Here is a 15,552-nt window from a genome sequence, read left to right as displayed (position 1 = left end):
ACCATAAAGCGCACCTAAAAGTCCTTTTTTTCCTCTAATATGGCCTTATAATGAAGAGCCTTTATGTGTGGACCGAGTTCCAAAAATCTGAACGTGTGACTTTCATGACTCCGCTGGACTGACCGGGAGCGTTACACAGTGTGTGAGCACCCTCTGCTGGTGAAGGTTTGACACTACAGTCAATTGACACCAGACCAGTATGTACGTGCAGGCAAAAGTTGCACATAGAATGGTCCTTTTTTTAACCATGGCCTGGACAAGAGTAGCATATTTGTGAACACACCTTTAAACTGTAAAAAATGCCAGACTTTGAATTGATTAAACTCTTTAGATGCAAAATTAAGACACGTTGACATGAGATATCGTCTTGGTAGTGCGACCATCGACATTCTTTGTGAATACTGTTTGTGAGATACATTGATTTGAGTAATTTTCCATCCAATTACCATCTTATCACTGGTTCCATCTCAAGTGACCAAATCCATGGTTTTGTGAAAATGACATACAGTGCCCCTCCAGAGAAGAAAGACTTTAAGGTCCTGTTTCTGTTCCCAATGTTCAGGTTCTAGAAAGTCTTTCAGGGCCAAGTCCAACCAGATGCACTAAGCCATCCATCTGATTCCTACCCCACAAAGGGTCCCATCTAAAACTTTCTTGTCCAAACTCGGACTACCCAGTCACGGGAAGCTGTTCCCCGGTGCCACATAAAACCAGACCACCCATCCTGGCATTCGGTCGCAAATTCACTCAATTTCCGACTCAGTCTGAGAACTGGTCTGTCCTTCGGCATCTGGTTCGTCCATAACGTCTATGTCTGCCGAGTTGCAAGCATGCGTAGCGTCGTCACAACTCATGGGCAAGGCCAGTTTCTGGCCTGGAAGTGGGACATTGTCGGCACAGCAGTACTGCGCTGAGACCGGCGGAGGAGGATCCGGTAGACACTGTGAAATGAAAATGGTCCCAGGGGGGTCGATGCAGATGGTGGGGAGGGTGCAGTGTCGAGGTGGGTGAGAGGGGTTGAGGTGGTGAGAGCGCGTCCCCGCCAGGCGGTCGTAGCGTCGACCTTGTGGTAGATGCAGGCAGCAGTCTTTGCAGGACTGGTAGGAGGGTTTGACTTTTAAAGGGTTGCCCGTGCTTGCGTTGTCCTGCTGGGAGAAAATTGTAAACCTGTCAATAAGACCACTAAGTAATCGTAGAAGCAGCGTTCAAATGTTACAAATTTTAATAATGGAATTTATACAAGCAAAATAAATAAATAAATAAAATATATGCTAATTATTGTGGGTCCAAGTACTGTCTTACAATAGTAAGACAGTACTTGGACCCACAATAATTAGGAAAAACACAAAGACATGCTAAATTTGACGAAGTTTACTGTACAGTGTCAATGTCAACTCACGTCAAAGGCCGCCGGGCAGCTCCGCTTGGCGGCTAACCGGTTGCTGTTGTTGGTGTTCAAGTTGGCCAGACCGAGACGGCTTTCCTCTGCGTGCTTCTTCCCCTCCAAGGCAGCCATCTCGGCCTCCTCCTTCTTGGCTTCCTCCTCGTCTTCCTCCTCCAGTGTGCTGAACTCCAACCTCAGTCTCATGTCCTCCAGGGGGTCCAAACGCCCACACGTCTGTGCCCCCGTCCCCCCACCGCCACCGGGCAAGGCCAGGTTGGCCACAGGGAAGCCCTCGTCCTCCAGGAGGGCATCTCGCTCCACATCCTCAATCTCGATGAAGACCCTCTCCATGCCCAGCAAGGGGGGTCCTCGTACTGGCGTGGATGGCTCGCTGTCCAGCGCTGAGTCGGACAGACGTCGAAAGTAGTAGTTGTAGTTGAGGGAGTCCAGAGGCTCCATCTCCAGACCTCGGCAGGGGGACGCCCCGCAGACCCCCCAGGCCTCTTCCTCGTCCCCATGCCGCGCGGAGCCCTGGCTCGAGGCTGGCAATTCGTCCGAGACTTCCTCATCCATGCCGGGTCTCCACAGCTTGTTGTGACGCTGTTGGCTTTAAAAAAAAATAAAATAAAAAATAAATTAAAAAAAAAAGGGCGTGGAAATGGATCTATGCTGATAATCGAGAATCTACTTTTGCAGCATTGCTAAAACAGGACAAGGAGAATTTAAGCATTTTCCGAGTTAGCAAAGGTCCGAATATTGGATGCTAGTAAAAATTCTGATGTGTGCCGACACAGAGTACGTATTTTGTGTGTTCTAGCAGTTGTTTGACCGATTGGAACTGCTGTAACATCTAGGCTAATTTCCGTTAGCCGTCAATGGCGTTTTGCATTAGAAGTTAGCGGCAAGCTAGCAGACTTCTTGTTATCACGTTTTGCCTGAGACTTTTATTTATTTATTTTTTTAATATGGTCTCTATTCATCACAAATTATCCTCCATGCATGCATCCCGGGCATTACCTGGCGTCCAGGATGCCCTGGTATTCAGCCAGCTGCCTCATGAATCCGGCGTTGGGCTGAGCCATGTTCCGCTTCTGCTTGACAAAGTTGTACGCTTTCTCCAAGGGCCACCCGTACTCCTTCATGGCGTACGCCATCACCGTGGAGGCCGAGCGGCTCACGCCCATCTTGCAGTGCACCAGGCACTTGGAACTGCTGTTCCTGGGGAGAAAATAACAACCACACCGTCAATATAGTGGAACTCCATCAGCATAGGAGACGTGCACTAACTTAAATTGACTACCGAAATTTGAATATTTGTTTCATGACATTGTATGAATGTGAAGTCAACATCCCATTTGCCCCACGACAAGTTCGCATTGCCATCACCTGGCTTCGACAATAAAGTTGTAGGTGTCGTTCCAGCAGGCCAGCAGGTCGCTGGCGTCCTCGTCATAAACGCGTACATTGTGATAGGAAAAGGCACCTGGGAAGAAGTTGTCGATTTCTCCACTCACGTTCAGAATGTAGCCCACGCTGAAAAATAACCCCAAAAAAACAAAACCTTAGCTTCTACTGTGCAAGTTAGGGGTCTTCAATCCTGTTCCTCCTGTTTTCCATCTCTCCCTGCTGCGACACACCTGATTCAAATGATCAGGATTGTTATCTAGCTTCTGCAGACCTCGCTGATTATCCGGCCCTCGAGGAACAGGATTGAGGACCCCTGGTCGAGCACATGATCACTCTTTGGAAGCATTGTTTGGCATATTAAAGGAACTCATCTCACCCACAAGCACGAAGTTCCTCTAGGTTGGAAGCGTTCCATTCCGAGCCCTACAGAACGAGAAATATTGGAAGTCAACTAAAAAAAAAAAAACTAAAAAAAAAATGTCCCCGCAATTTGGCCTCCAAACAAAAGCTCGCTCACTCGCTTTCCATGCCCGACTGTCATGCGATCACATTTTGACAACCGTCACTGCCGTGTAACAGCAACAGTCGGGAAATTGCAGATTTACGGAAATATCACGGTAGACTTGAGTTACTGTTGTTAAAGACACAAGGTGGCTGACCAAGTAGACGTGGTCAAAGATGGGCGTGGCTTTGTCCATCTGACCCAGGATGAGCAGCATCTCGTTGTCGATGAACTCTTTAAATTCTTTCAAGTTGCAGTTCATGTGTTGCTCCAGCTCATTGCGGATCTGGCGCGGCAAACAAACACACAAATTGTTTATAGACTGAATGTAGTGTGAAGGTTTTGTGTGGCACACACCTCCTTGGAAGTGATGTTTTCCAAGTCTTGGAACGTCATGATGCCACGTAGCTTGGCTTTAATCACACTCTCCGTTCGCTCTCTTTCAGTTGGCCTGCGGGAAGGGACACATCATTGGCTGATAGAGGTGGGAGGAGACCACACTGACATATGGGAATGTATGACTGACACTGACCACCGGTTGACCAACGGTGCATTTTTAATCAAAATCTTTTGGAACAGTAACTTTAAAATAACTTAGGCAATTAAGCGAACATCGCACATTTTAGCCAAGTAAAATCCCAAACCCTGAAATTGTTGACTCAAGTCACATGACTTGACTCAAGTCTCCCACTTGTGCTAAGTGCATAAATCATATATATTGACATAGGCCCATGCACAAAAGACAAGACGTTGGACTCACTGGTCCTGAAAGATGGCAGGGGAATCGGGGCGAGTGATCTCCAGGTCTGTCATGGCGTTCCACTCATTGATGCAGCTCTGCTCGGACAACATGCGGCTCTCGTAGAACGGCGTCCATGTGTGAGCGACGGGCCGGCCGGGGAAGTAGCTGAGGCGGCGAGACACCTCGCACGCCCTTGTGCACCACCTGAAGGGCGCACCTAAGCAACGACAACATGTGAGATCGATCTCTCTCTCTCTCTCTCTCCCTCTCCCTCTCCCTCCTCCCCTCTCCCTCTCCCTCTCCCTCTCCCTCTCCCTCTCCTCTCCCTCTCCCTCTCCCCTCTCCCTCTCCCTCTCCCTCTCCCTACTCCCTCTCCCTCTCCCTCTCCCTCCCCCCTCTCCCTCTCCCTCCCCCTCTCCCTCTCCCTCCCCCTCCCCCTCTCCCTCTCCCTCTCCCTCTCCCTCCCCCTCCCCCTCCCCCTCCCCCTCCCCCTCTCTCTCTCTCTCTCTCTCCTCTCTCTCTCTCTCTCCTCTCTCTCTCTCTCTCTCTCTCTCTCTCTCTCACTCTCTCTCTCTCTCTCTCTCTCTCTCTCTCTCTCTCTCTCTCTCTCTCTCTCTCTCTCTCTCTCTCTCTCTCTCTCTCTCTCTCTCTCTCTCTCTCTCTCTAGTTACATTTCTTTGTCTTAATTTGAACAAGACTTTTTATATCTATAGCTATATAATCATACTGCATAAAAGGATGTATTAGTACTTATGCCACCTGTGCAGGGAAATTATTAGAGCCAACTCACCACATGGCCTGCACGGACACGGGCTTGAAGGCATGCGAGCGTTCCGCCGTCTTCACACTGAAGCCTCTGCAAGATAATAATATTAATAATAATAATAAGTACAATGAAGGATTTCATTGACTGAATCCCACTAGTTGTAAGTATAAAGCTCATCTTACCCATCTCCATCCAAGTGTATGTCGGTATCGCTCCACAGTGGCAGCACAATCCGATGGAGCAGCTTTTTCAAAGGGCATGGCCATTATTAAAACAAACAAAAGCAAAAATTGAATGACACAATGATATGGTAGAGACGGTCAACCTGTCTTGGTGGGCCAAGTCCACCCCGAGGATGATGTTCTCCTCCGTGTTCTGATCGCTGCTAGTGTACACCACCAGCATGTATCGCACGCACTCCGACCAGACGCTCTCCAGTCTCACCGCCTGACAAACACCAGCACGCCATTTCAGGATTTAGTCACCGGCAGAGATTGGTGGCCGTAAGATGCTTAGAATTGGTTCAAATATATAATTTTGATAATATTCAATTATTTACATCATTTAATCTCAAAACAAAAATGAGAGATGCATTTTTTTACATATTTTTTGTCATAGAATAACAGTATTTATATTTAGTGTAAATATGCAGTTTTATAAAAGCTAAAAATTAGGGCTAGGCGAGTACCAACCCGGTCTTGTATTGGGCGGCTGATACCAGTCACAGATTTTGTACTTAATTCTATTTTGCAGAGTGACTACTCTGCCTTTTGTCATAAATAAACAAAATGTCTTTGTTTAAAATTGTCTGACATTAGTTTAATAAGAATTGTATGCATACACTTCGTTTGCAAAAGTGATACAAAAACCAATAAAATAAATACATAAAATTAGGATAATAATGAGAATAAAAAATGTACCAGTTTAATGCGATCTTCCGAGCGGAGTATCTTAAACATGAGTTGCAGGTGTTGAGGCAAGTCGCCTGGGGATAAACACAAACATGTTGCCAATGTCGATTTCAAACTCCATTCTTTTTCCTCAATTTATTATTGTTTTTCATTCTCACGAACCTGCGTGCTTGTGCTGGGTGGGCGTGTCGGGTGCCTCTGTGCTGCCGCCCTGCTGGAGAAAGAGGGCGACTCCCTTCGTCATAAAGAAGCTCTCGTTGAGGCTGACAACAATGACACACAAGATGCGCTTGGTCATTCCATAAAGCATAGACTGTCATGACATAGGTACTGGAGGAGTCACAGAAAGGAAGACAAGGACATATTTCGGCGCTTCCACCCCATAAACACAGTAAATCCATACATGTACGCAGGGTACATGGAGATAAATACTCCCATTTTCACATATGGAGGATTTAGATTCTTTTGGGAGCGACGCACGCTAGAAGCGCCCCACTTCTCTCACCAACAATAACAAGACGCTTCATTGCACATATTGTGAAAGGGAGAGTGAATAGGGATAGTCTGTCTATATGTAATCTACAAATGACAGGTAAAAGTTGAGATAAAGTTGTTGTAATGTGACATTGAGTCATAATAATAACTTTATTCACGTCACATTCTGCTTTCTTTATTAGTAATTTTGGCGCTGCTCAATATAACCAGTGTTTGTCATCGACAGGGTATGAATGTCAAAAAGAGTACAAACTCACCATTGGTTATTTTTGCGATCCTCGTAACTTCCATTCTCCTGCAAGAAAGAACAGGGAAAATAATTGCAAAATTTAATACATCACATGTGCATCCCGTTGAGTTTAAATCCTGAAGAGTCGCACCAAAAACACGCAATGTGAGTGAAGGCTTGTTTTGGTGCTGTTGGCTGGCGACCAGTCCAGGGTGCAGCTCACCTTAAAACTAATTGTCCTTAGATGTAAATGAGGTGTTTGTCTAAATGTGCCATCCAACCAGTTCAGACTATACCCAACTTCTCTCAGGAAAAAAAGCATCTTATGTGGAAGGTAGACTCTCTTCCATGTTGTGATACGACTCGTTCAAGAATTCGGGTGACTTGTCGCGATGCGCACGAGACGTGAGGCGCATTCAAATACAATCGGACTTTTGAAACTCAGAAAGATGTTTTAACATTTATAAAGCACTGCATTGGAAAATAAAAAAACGGTGTTTTCGTTTTTTTTTTATTTTAACAACCGCCCCTCACTCAACCCCTAATTCTCCAAGCACATTTAAACATCCAATATACGTGTGCGAGCTATTTGTTATGTTGAAGTATGTTATCTATTTAAACCTCCCACCACTTGGGGGCTGGTGGTGTCAATTAGCCACAGGTCTATATAATCAATGGGATAATGAGACCCAGGCGTTGCTATTGGCGTGACGTGACATGACATGACATGACAGGAACGTGGACCAAGTACATCAAGATCGACTTTAGTTTGGAAATGGTAGGAAGGACACGCGTCAAAACAAAACAAGCCAGTAGCAACCACAGTGATCGTTTTTTATTGGCAATATGGTCACTACAATACGTTTTCCACGAAAGAAGTGTAAAGAAAATCCCGATTGGGGGACGGGTTAAACTGAAAACGTAATGGTCGTACATGCGAGCTGATGAAAACTGTAATTACAATGTCACCAATGTATCCGGTTTTTGTGGAATCTCCTCACCTTGCCGTTAATTTATTTTTTAAACATAATTATAACTGAAAAATGTCACGCTCGATGCAAGTCGTCACTTGAGGTCGTCGTCGGGCTATGCTGCCCTCTGCTGGTCGAAGACCTTAACAAACAAAACATTCACTCACTCGAATTCAAACCTAGTGAGATGTAGTATGAAGTGTTCCTAATATTATGGCCCTCCACAAAAGCCCAAATATTAGGAACGGCTCTTGTCCAATCAAAACTGAGCCTCGTCGCTTTTACGTCGATAAAAGTGACCAAATGAGGAATTTGTTACTGCCCTGTCTATAGCCAAAGCGACTACAATATTACCTCCCCACCCGGCCCACGACGTAATTTATTTATCACATTTATTTGAGTTCCACGCATGTCTACGTACCTCCCCCGCACCGCTGGCCGAGGATGCTGCACTCGGGCTGGGGCAGCGCTGCAGAGTCACCAGGGCCATGGCCGGAGGAAGGCGAGGAGGAGGATGATGATGAGGATGATGTGGGTAGATGCGCCGAGTTGCCCTCCGCTGTCACCGGGGAGAAAACGCCGAGTCAGGCCGGGCGACGCGGCTTCTGGAGCGGCTGCTCCTCCACCGGCGCTCCCTGCACAACCAGGAGAACAAGCATGACAGTGACGCTGCTCATGTCACTCGCGTGCGCGTGGTTGCGAGAGACAAACAGAACGTGCGTGCGTGTGCGCGCAACGTCAGCTTTGTGGAGGCCACCTCTGATTGGCTGTCCTAGTTTGCGTGTGCGCTGTCATTGGGCCAATGTTGTCAAGGTGACTGGACAGACTCAGACCAGATACCACCGTCTTCACCGAAAAATGATGAGATGCTTGAAATAATAATTTTATTAAATAATCATACACAACAAAGCAAAAATACGTCTGTTTCCTTTTGTTTCTGTCATTCTTTTTTAATTTCAGGTTGGATAACTTAAATACCACAAAAAAAAACCGAATAAAAATAAATACGGTTCTATCAAATAGCTTGTTTATGTAAAACTCAATTATTGTGTTAACTTATAAAAAAAATGTCAATGAATCATATTTGTCACTAGACAAAATAATAGCATACTGGTCCTCAAAGACATGTTACTAATAATAAAAAATTAAAAACAATGGCGTTGGCATTGTACACCATGCTAGAAATAATAAAACATCAACACGATATTACATTTTATGACACGTCGTGGAACAATTTTCGGTAAGAAAAGCCAATTTTGTAGCATCTCTGTCTAAAAAAACAATGGACAAACAATCCCTTCTTAACTTTATTTAACATTATTCAGAGGCACTTTAAATATAGTGGCAGGTGTGTATGGACTGCCATTTAACGTGAATTTAACAAAATAACATATTTGGCATAGTCACTGATTTTTTTTTGGGGGTGGGGGGTTAACGCCAGGTCCCCTGTTATTTTCAGAAAAACTTGCAAAATTCTGGCAAGAGCAACATATTTTACAATAATAATAAAGTAATGTTGAGATAAGAAAGTAATATTTCCAAATATGAAGATGTAATATTACAATATTACAGTTCAATGAGGGGAGAATCAATTTCAAATTGACTGAAAATCCACAAATTTGCAGTTCAGCATTGACAAATTCCCCCATTGAAGCTTTTTGGGAGGAGCTAATCTTGCATTTTTATGTTTTTGTACTCAGGTCAAAGCTCATAAAAGTCTTGCTTTGGCACCACCTGGTGGCATTTTGTGAACCGAGTAGAGGAGCGTCATTTATAGCCAGTCGCGTTTGCAAATAAAAAAACGTGCTTTGCTGCCCTCTTGTGTCATCCACAGGAAATTACAAACCTCCATTAATTTCAAGCTTGGGAACGTCAGAAAACTCTGTAAACGACAAAGTTTGAGTCCAACTGGCGTCAATGGGATTCAATTGCCACAAGACACATAAATATTCGTGTAAACATCCCAAGGCAATGTAACAATGAAACCCCTTCCACCTTAACGACACACATGTTGACCCCTCTTCTTTGCGGAAATCCATCTCTGAGAACACGGAGTAGCTTAAAAGTTCGTTGCGTAACTTTTAGCGAACCCTTTTAGCCGAGGCTAGCGTGGGGGTCCGCTCAGACTCCTCTAGGGCCCTTCCCGACGTCTCGACTGGGAGCAGCAGACACATTAAACCAGCCAGGAAAGAGCAAAGGCAATACACGGCCAGCGTCATGGAAACAGAATGTCGGAGCAGCACCTTTGGTCAAAAAACTGCAAACGTCAATGGCAGCAACGCAACCAACATGGCACCGTTCTGAGAAGCTTTTCTTTTGTGTGTGTGTGTGTTCCCTTGACAGAATCATACCTGTGCCACAAAAGGTGTGATGAGGGCGCCCATCTTGGCCATGGTAGCACAGATGCCAACGGCCAACGCCCTGATCTCGGTTGGAAAGACCTGAAAATGAACAGTGGACATTTTGACACGACGCCTTTCAACATATTTCAATTTGGCAAAAACACTTTCATACTTTATACCTCTGGTGTGTACACAAAAACAACTTGGTATCCCCCAGAGATGAAGGCTCTGCCGACGAAGATGAAAATGGTGAGTGCCATCCTGGAAGACGAAAGGTGCACAGATACAAACTGAAAAGGAGACAATTTGCGTAACTGCCGCCTGTGATTATCGTGACATTAATTTAGATTTGTTTCCCGTAAAATGTGCTCATTAAAAGGTATCTGGTCATGTTCGGTTCTTTTTTACATCATCATGCACACGCGTACCTCCCAATACAGGCGAACAAGGGCAGAATGCTCAAAGTGAAGATGAAGAGGGTCAGGGCCATGCTTTTTTTCCTGCCCAAACAGTCCACCGTGCCCAGAACCACAACCAGGCCTGACAGAAAAACAAACTATTAACCAACAACATCATCCGTGACAATATGACATCATATTCTTGTTCAACTCCAATTAGCCTTGGTGACATATTAAATGTTTACGTCGTCGTGGGGGGGGGGGCGTGTTCGGCTGATTCAGCATGCACAATCGGGTTGGACTGTCGCGTAAACTCTGACTTTTTTTTTGAAAGTCGAATTTTGACAGGAAGCCAGAGTTTAGGTGAAAAAAAAAACATTACCGGAATCGTACGGGGATTTTGGATCAAACACGGTTAATATGCAACACGGAAAATATTTAACCTGGAAATTCAGCCAAGGTGGTCCACAACAAGTCTCTGTAGTCCTCTGATGTCAGCAGTTTGCATTCCAGACTACACCCCGGTTCAATTTTGGCCCCCTGGGTGACTGTCATCATTTTGAGGTTTTGCTGATTATCGACGCTGGAGAAAGGTGACAAAAAGGCAAACGATGCCGCTTACCCCCACATGAATCTCCAGACTGGAAGATCTCAGTTGTCAGCAAGATGATTCCATAATAAGCAAAGGCGAAGGAAAACCTTGAGGCAACACAAAATTTTGAAATTAAACTTGACACACAACAGCAAGAAAGTCCTGAGCTAGCAGAATACAGGAAGTGAGAAAAGTTCGTCAAGCTAACCATATGAACCAGAGGAGAAGCGTGGTTTTGTAATACTGTTGTGTAAAAAGGTCTGCGAGACGCCCACGGTTATTTTGCTGCATCAAAATGAGGACAGAGACATCGGTAACAAGCGTAAAAGGACATCTTCAATGATGGAAAGACGGATGATGTCACCTGCACCGTGTCGGCGATCCTTCCCCAAGGTAAGGCCTTGCCATTGTCTTTGGCTATCCTTTCCAACATCGCCATGACTTTGGCTCCGTTTCCATTGAGCAGTTCGAAGCGAGGACTCTCGGGCAGCCACTACACACAAAATACAAATAAGGTTTATTAGAAAAAATAAAATATATTAAAACTACAAACGAATGGATCTTTTAAAGCTAATTTTATTTAAATTTCAGTTAAAATGGACTTCTTGTATTATAATATAAAATATTATATAATATAAAAAAATTAAATCAATACTAAAAATAATATAAACAAACTAAAACAAAGCATTTAAAAAAAAAAATAAAAAATAAAAAAATAACAATCCTGGCCATTAAACTAATTAAAGCAAAATGAATAAAAAAAAAAAACAAGAGTCAAAAGGAAATAAAAACAAACTATAATGAGAAATCCCAAATTATTATAAGCCTGCTCTCAACCACGGTATGTTGTTGATCTTTGTAAACCGTGGGGCAGTGACGCCGTTTGAGACGCTTGAGTGAGGAAGCGAACAAATCAACTTGACTTTGTCCAGTGCTGCCACTGCCAACAACCTTACCAAGCAGAAGCAGAGAAAGATGGCCATCGGTATGGCGGACAGGCCTACCAGCCATCGCCAGCCGAGGGAGGGCATGACCCACACGGCCAGGAGGACCTCAAACACAACGCCGACGGTCCAGAACGCCTGAAATGCACAAAGAAAACATAACATGGAAGTCCACGTACTCTGGCGTCCTCCAAAATTCCCAAAACATTTACGTATGTTAATTTCATGCTTTGTAAAAGACTCAAAATGATATCAGGCTGTCATTATTGAATCTCTTTGGAATCAAATAACAAAGTGCTGGTGAAGCTTTCAGGCGGAAATTTTGTGTTGACCTGAAAATTGACCAAAAATGTAACCTTGTCTCTTGCACAGTACGCGTACCCACCGCCATCAGGATGATGGAGAAGCCCCTCGCCTTGTGTGGAACCAATTCTGAGTACAGAGTTATCCTGGAAGCGAGCAAATGGTCAGAACATGTTACACTCATAATTGACTAGGGCTGGGCAAATTGATATTTTGCAGAAAAATATGATTTGGGATTTATATTGATATTTATTTTTTTAAGCCAATATTAGGCCTTTTGTAAACTTTAAGCATACCGATTTAAAATGAAAAAAATACTGTATAAAAACTAGGGGCAAAACGACAAGGAAATAAAAGACAGACGTCATGTCTTACAATAATGCTGAAAATGTGTTGGACTTAAAATACGAAATAAAAACTTTTCTCACTAAATACAACACTTTCTCTAGTAACAATTTGTCATAATTGACATTTTGACATCTAAATGCATGTTTTTCTTACGGTCTTGCCACAGACTTGGTTCTAACGCTGCCTGTGGCACAAGGCATTACAGGTATGTAATGTCACAGTCAGAACACTAGGGGGCACTATGGTTAAAAGGGTCATATAAGAGCTGAAGAAGAAACAATAGTACTTTTAGAAAATAACTCAAAATGGAGGAAATAAAATTACCTTCCTCCAGGTTACTTTAAAAAAAAAAAGAAAAAAATGATCATTAAAACAGATTCAGCCTGAAATGGGGAAAAGAACTCAAAACAAAACAACAAAAACAGATCTCACGATTGATGGGCTCCGCCGATGCCTACGCCCACCATGCCCCGCAGCAGCAAAATCCAATGAAAATTTGGTGCCAGGGCGCTCAACACGCTGTAGTAAAAAGTCCAACACATGCAAATGGTCAGCCCCTGTTGTCACGTTCACGGAGACAAAAAAAAAGGAGACAGCGGTGAGTGGTGTAACAGCGTCGCTGCATGGGCTGCTAAACGCAAAAACGATCAGCTCGGCTGACCTTTTTCCTGCCGTACTTGTCAGACACGTGGCCCCATAAGGAGGAGCTGAAGCTCATCCCGGCAAACACCACCTGGGGGTGGGAGGGGAGTCGGAAAGAGTACAAATCAGGCTAGATTTACATTGCAGCTCCTACTGCACAATTCCAATTTAACGAGTCTTGTTGCCAAGCTAGGAAACAAATAGGTCAATATCACGTTCAAACGGCGTGATATGTTTCATCTCCACGCAGGATCATTTTCACGTTTCAGCACGATAAGTTTCGCATTTTAGGGTGATAAGTTTCATGTTTATGCATTGTAATTTAGGCTCCGGCACTCCTTAGTGAGGAGAAGCGTTTCAGATAATGGATGGATGGCTGCTTCAATTGTTAAATATCACATTTATCATGTTAATTTTCACCTTTTAATGTGATTATTTTCACATTTTAACATTCTAATTATTGCCTTTTAACTTGAGGTCTACATTTTAGCGTCATCTTTCTGATGTGTCAATTTTAGACTTTGGTATAAAACGAATAATGCATTTGTGTCACTTCTTCCATCGAGAGGACAAAAAAGGCGTCCTTACTGAGGTTATGAGAGCCACTCTGTAGCCTTCTAAGCGCCACTCGCAATGCAGCTGCGGGCCAAGGATGCTGAGGATCATCATCTCCATGGCGTCTGCCACCTGAAATTTCAGATGGAATGCTTGTCTACATGTGCCCTCCAGCCCATGGTGTGCCCGTTCTTCTCTCGAACACTCTGCTTGGCTAGGCTTCAGCTCACCCAAATGAGGAATCGATGACAAAAAATGGATGGATAAAAAGCTTTCTTACCCAAGAAAAGCCGGTGAGAAATAGCAGTTTCCATTGGAACCTCCCAAACCCGAGTGCGTCCAGCGCCTCATCGAGAGTGAAGGTTTCTGCAAAGGCCAATCCGGGACATATGTAACTGCTTCAAATACTAAATTGAGACATGAATCGTATTTAGGATCCCCACACAACCCTCCCCTCCCAGAAACACACAAATTGAGTGTTTTGTCAGAGAAATACTGTATATCGCCAATAAAACACAAACCTTGTTTGAGATTAACCGCTGATGAAGACTCTCTGCGCCCGAGGACAACACCTCCAATAGTCACACAGCCATCATCCTTGATTGAATCTGAACATTCGCGATTTCCAGCCACGGGGTTTGCGCCCATGCTAAACACAACACCAAAATATGAGAGAGGGTGTGAGAGAGTGAGTGAGCGAGAGAGAGATTATATTTTAATTTAGCAGTATATTCAGTCTAGAAACAGCAGACGTCTCTTCTGTCAACAAAACCATTTCATACTAATAAGCACCCTGGGACACAGCGCACACACAAATACTTACATAAATACAGAGATAAAAATAACCACACAAACAGACACGTGATCAAATTCATGCAAACACTTTGAAACATCAACAAGTACACAAAAACACAACTGAAACTGATGGACGTACACAAGAAAACACTTCCAGACGCACACAAACACGACACGGGAACAAACACACTCATTGGGATACACGCGCGTACACACAAGGTTGGACATAAGGTGAGCGCAGACTGAGAGCGCTCAAGCAGATGAGTTGTTCGTCTACCTCGGATCGGAATTTGGCCAACGCATGTAAGTGACTGAGGCGGAAGAGTTCCACTTTTTCATTTCGTCGGCGTACACGAGGACCACAAGGCCGACGACACACGACAAACATTTGCAGTTGGGACGGCCGGTGAAGTTTGCGACCCACTTTCAGGCCCGGTCCCGATGAACGTTGAAAAGACAACAAGGAGGGTACCTGGAAAAGTGGGCGGAGTCATACGTACCCGGAAGCAAAACGGGTGTAGGTATTTTATGGAAAAAAAAGCGATAATTCATGTAAAATCCAATTTATTTGATTTATACGTTAAAATTACAACCGTGTTAATGTGAAAGGTGGGGAAAAATATTTATACGTCGGAGACATATTATGTATGTTATGCTGCATTCAAGGAAAGTGGGAAATGGGACTTTCCAGCTCTGATCAGGAAAAGTGCGCTGGAACGCCCCTTTGAAGTCAGTGGAAAAAAATCCCCGACTTCAGTCACAAAGACTGTAAATAGAAAAACATAAGTGACAAAATAATAAACACATTGTGGCGCTCACGAGGCAGTCAGAGATTCTTGCAACTTTATTACACGTAAGCAAAAGTAACTCAAACTATCATCCAGCATCAACTGAAAAGGATACAGGCAATAAAACAACATTTTTGTCATTTACATTCGCCTGGAACACTTTGGAATCAGAACTGGGTTATTCCACCTTCTTCAAATGCATCTCAATCCTGTCATAGTTTACAAATACCCCAAAGCTGACAATTTTCTTGAGCACACACATTTCATTTAAACAAACATTGCTTTTAATAATAATTCGGGTATTTACCTAGTCGGAGGATTGTCTGTGATAAACCTCCTGCTTCTCCTTTCCTACGGCACCAAATGTTTTTTTTAAATACATTTTAAGGACATGTCAACACCAAATTGCATTCATGTGGATGTCCTTGGAAATAAAAA

General features: G+C 43.9%; 2 protein-coding genes across 4 annotated transcripts; both read right to left on the bottom strand.

Moving 5' to 3' along the window:
• Positions 1-314: 314 nt before the first annotated feature.
• Positions 315-7,961, bottom strand: ssh1b (slingshot protein phosphatase 1b). The gene is given in 16 exon segments (XM_088281285.1): positions 315-1,145; positions 1,400-1,991; positions 2,402-2,602; positions 2,771-2,917; positions 3,168-3,214; positions 3,451-3,579; positions 3,651-3,744; positions 4,054-4,226; positions 4,228-4,252; positions 4,826-4,891; positions 4,984-5,045; positions 5,120-5,248; positions 5,722-5,786; positions 5,875-5,975; positions 6,465-6,502; positions 7,829-7,961. Coding segments are annotated over 16 exon segments (2,340 nt in total). The 5' UTR covers positions 7,898-7,961; the 3' UTR covers positions 315-743.
• svopb (SV2 related protein b) lies at positions 7,896-14,808 on the bottom strand. 3 transcript variants are annotated; one of them, XM_088281284.1, is made up of 16 exons: positions 14,604-14,808; positions 14,053-14,180; positions 13,812-13,897; positions 13,565-13,663; positions 12,996-13,067; positions 12,767-12,891; positions 12,069-12,132; positions 11,696-11,821; positions 11,104-11,232; positions 10,948-11,024; positions 10,770-10,846; positions 10,591-10,695; positions 10,178-10,289; positions 9,929-10,010; positions 9,759-9,848; positions 7,896-9,664 (listed from the first exon to the last, which is right to left on the bottom strand). In XM_088281284.1, exons 1-16 carry the CDS (start codon positions 14,663-14,665, stop codon positions 9,623-9,625), a joined length of 1,476 nt encoding a protein of 491 aa, XP_088137410.1. In that variant the 5' UTR covers positions 14,666-14,808; the 3' UTR covers positions 7,896-9,622. The 3 variants fall into 3 exon arrangements, with proteins under 3 accessions (XP_088137410.1, XP_088137409.1, XP_088137408.1); XM_088281282.1 differs by having other exon boundaries at positions 8,267-9,650; XM_088281283.1 differs by lacking the exon at positions 10,591-10,695 and having other exon boundaries at positions 8,261-9,650.
• Between the last annotated feature and the right edge of the window lie 744 nt (positions 14,809-15,552).

This window comes from Idiotropiscis lumnitzeri, chromosome 18 (genome assembly GCF_059441095.1).
Source record: "Idiotropiscis lumnitzeri isolate Australia: NSW breed Sydney's pygmy pipehorse chromosome 18, RoL_Ilum_1.0, whole genome shotgun sequence".
NCBI lineage: Eukaryota > Metazoa > Chordata > Actinopteri > Syngnathiformes > Syngnathidae > Idiotropiscis > Idiotropiscis lumnitzeri.
This window is presented reverse-complemented; position numbering and strand designations above follow the sequence as displayed.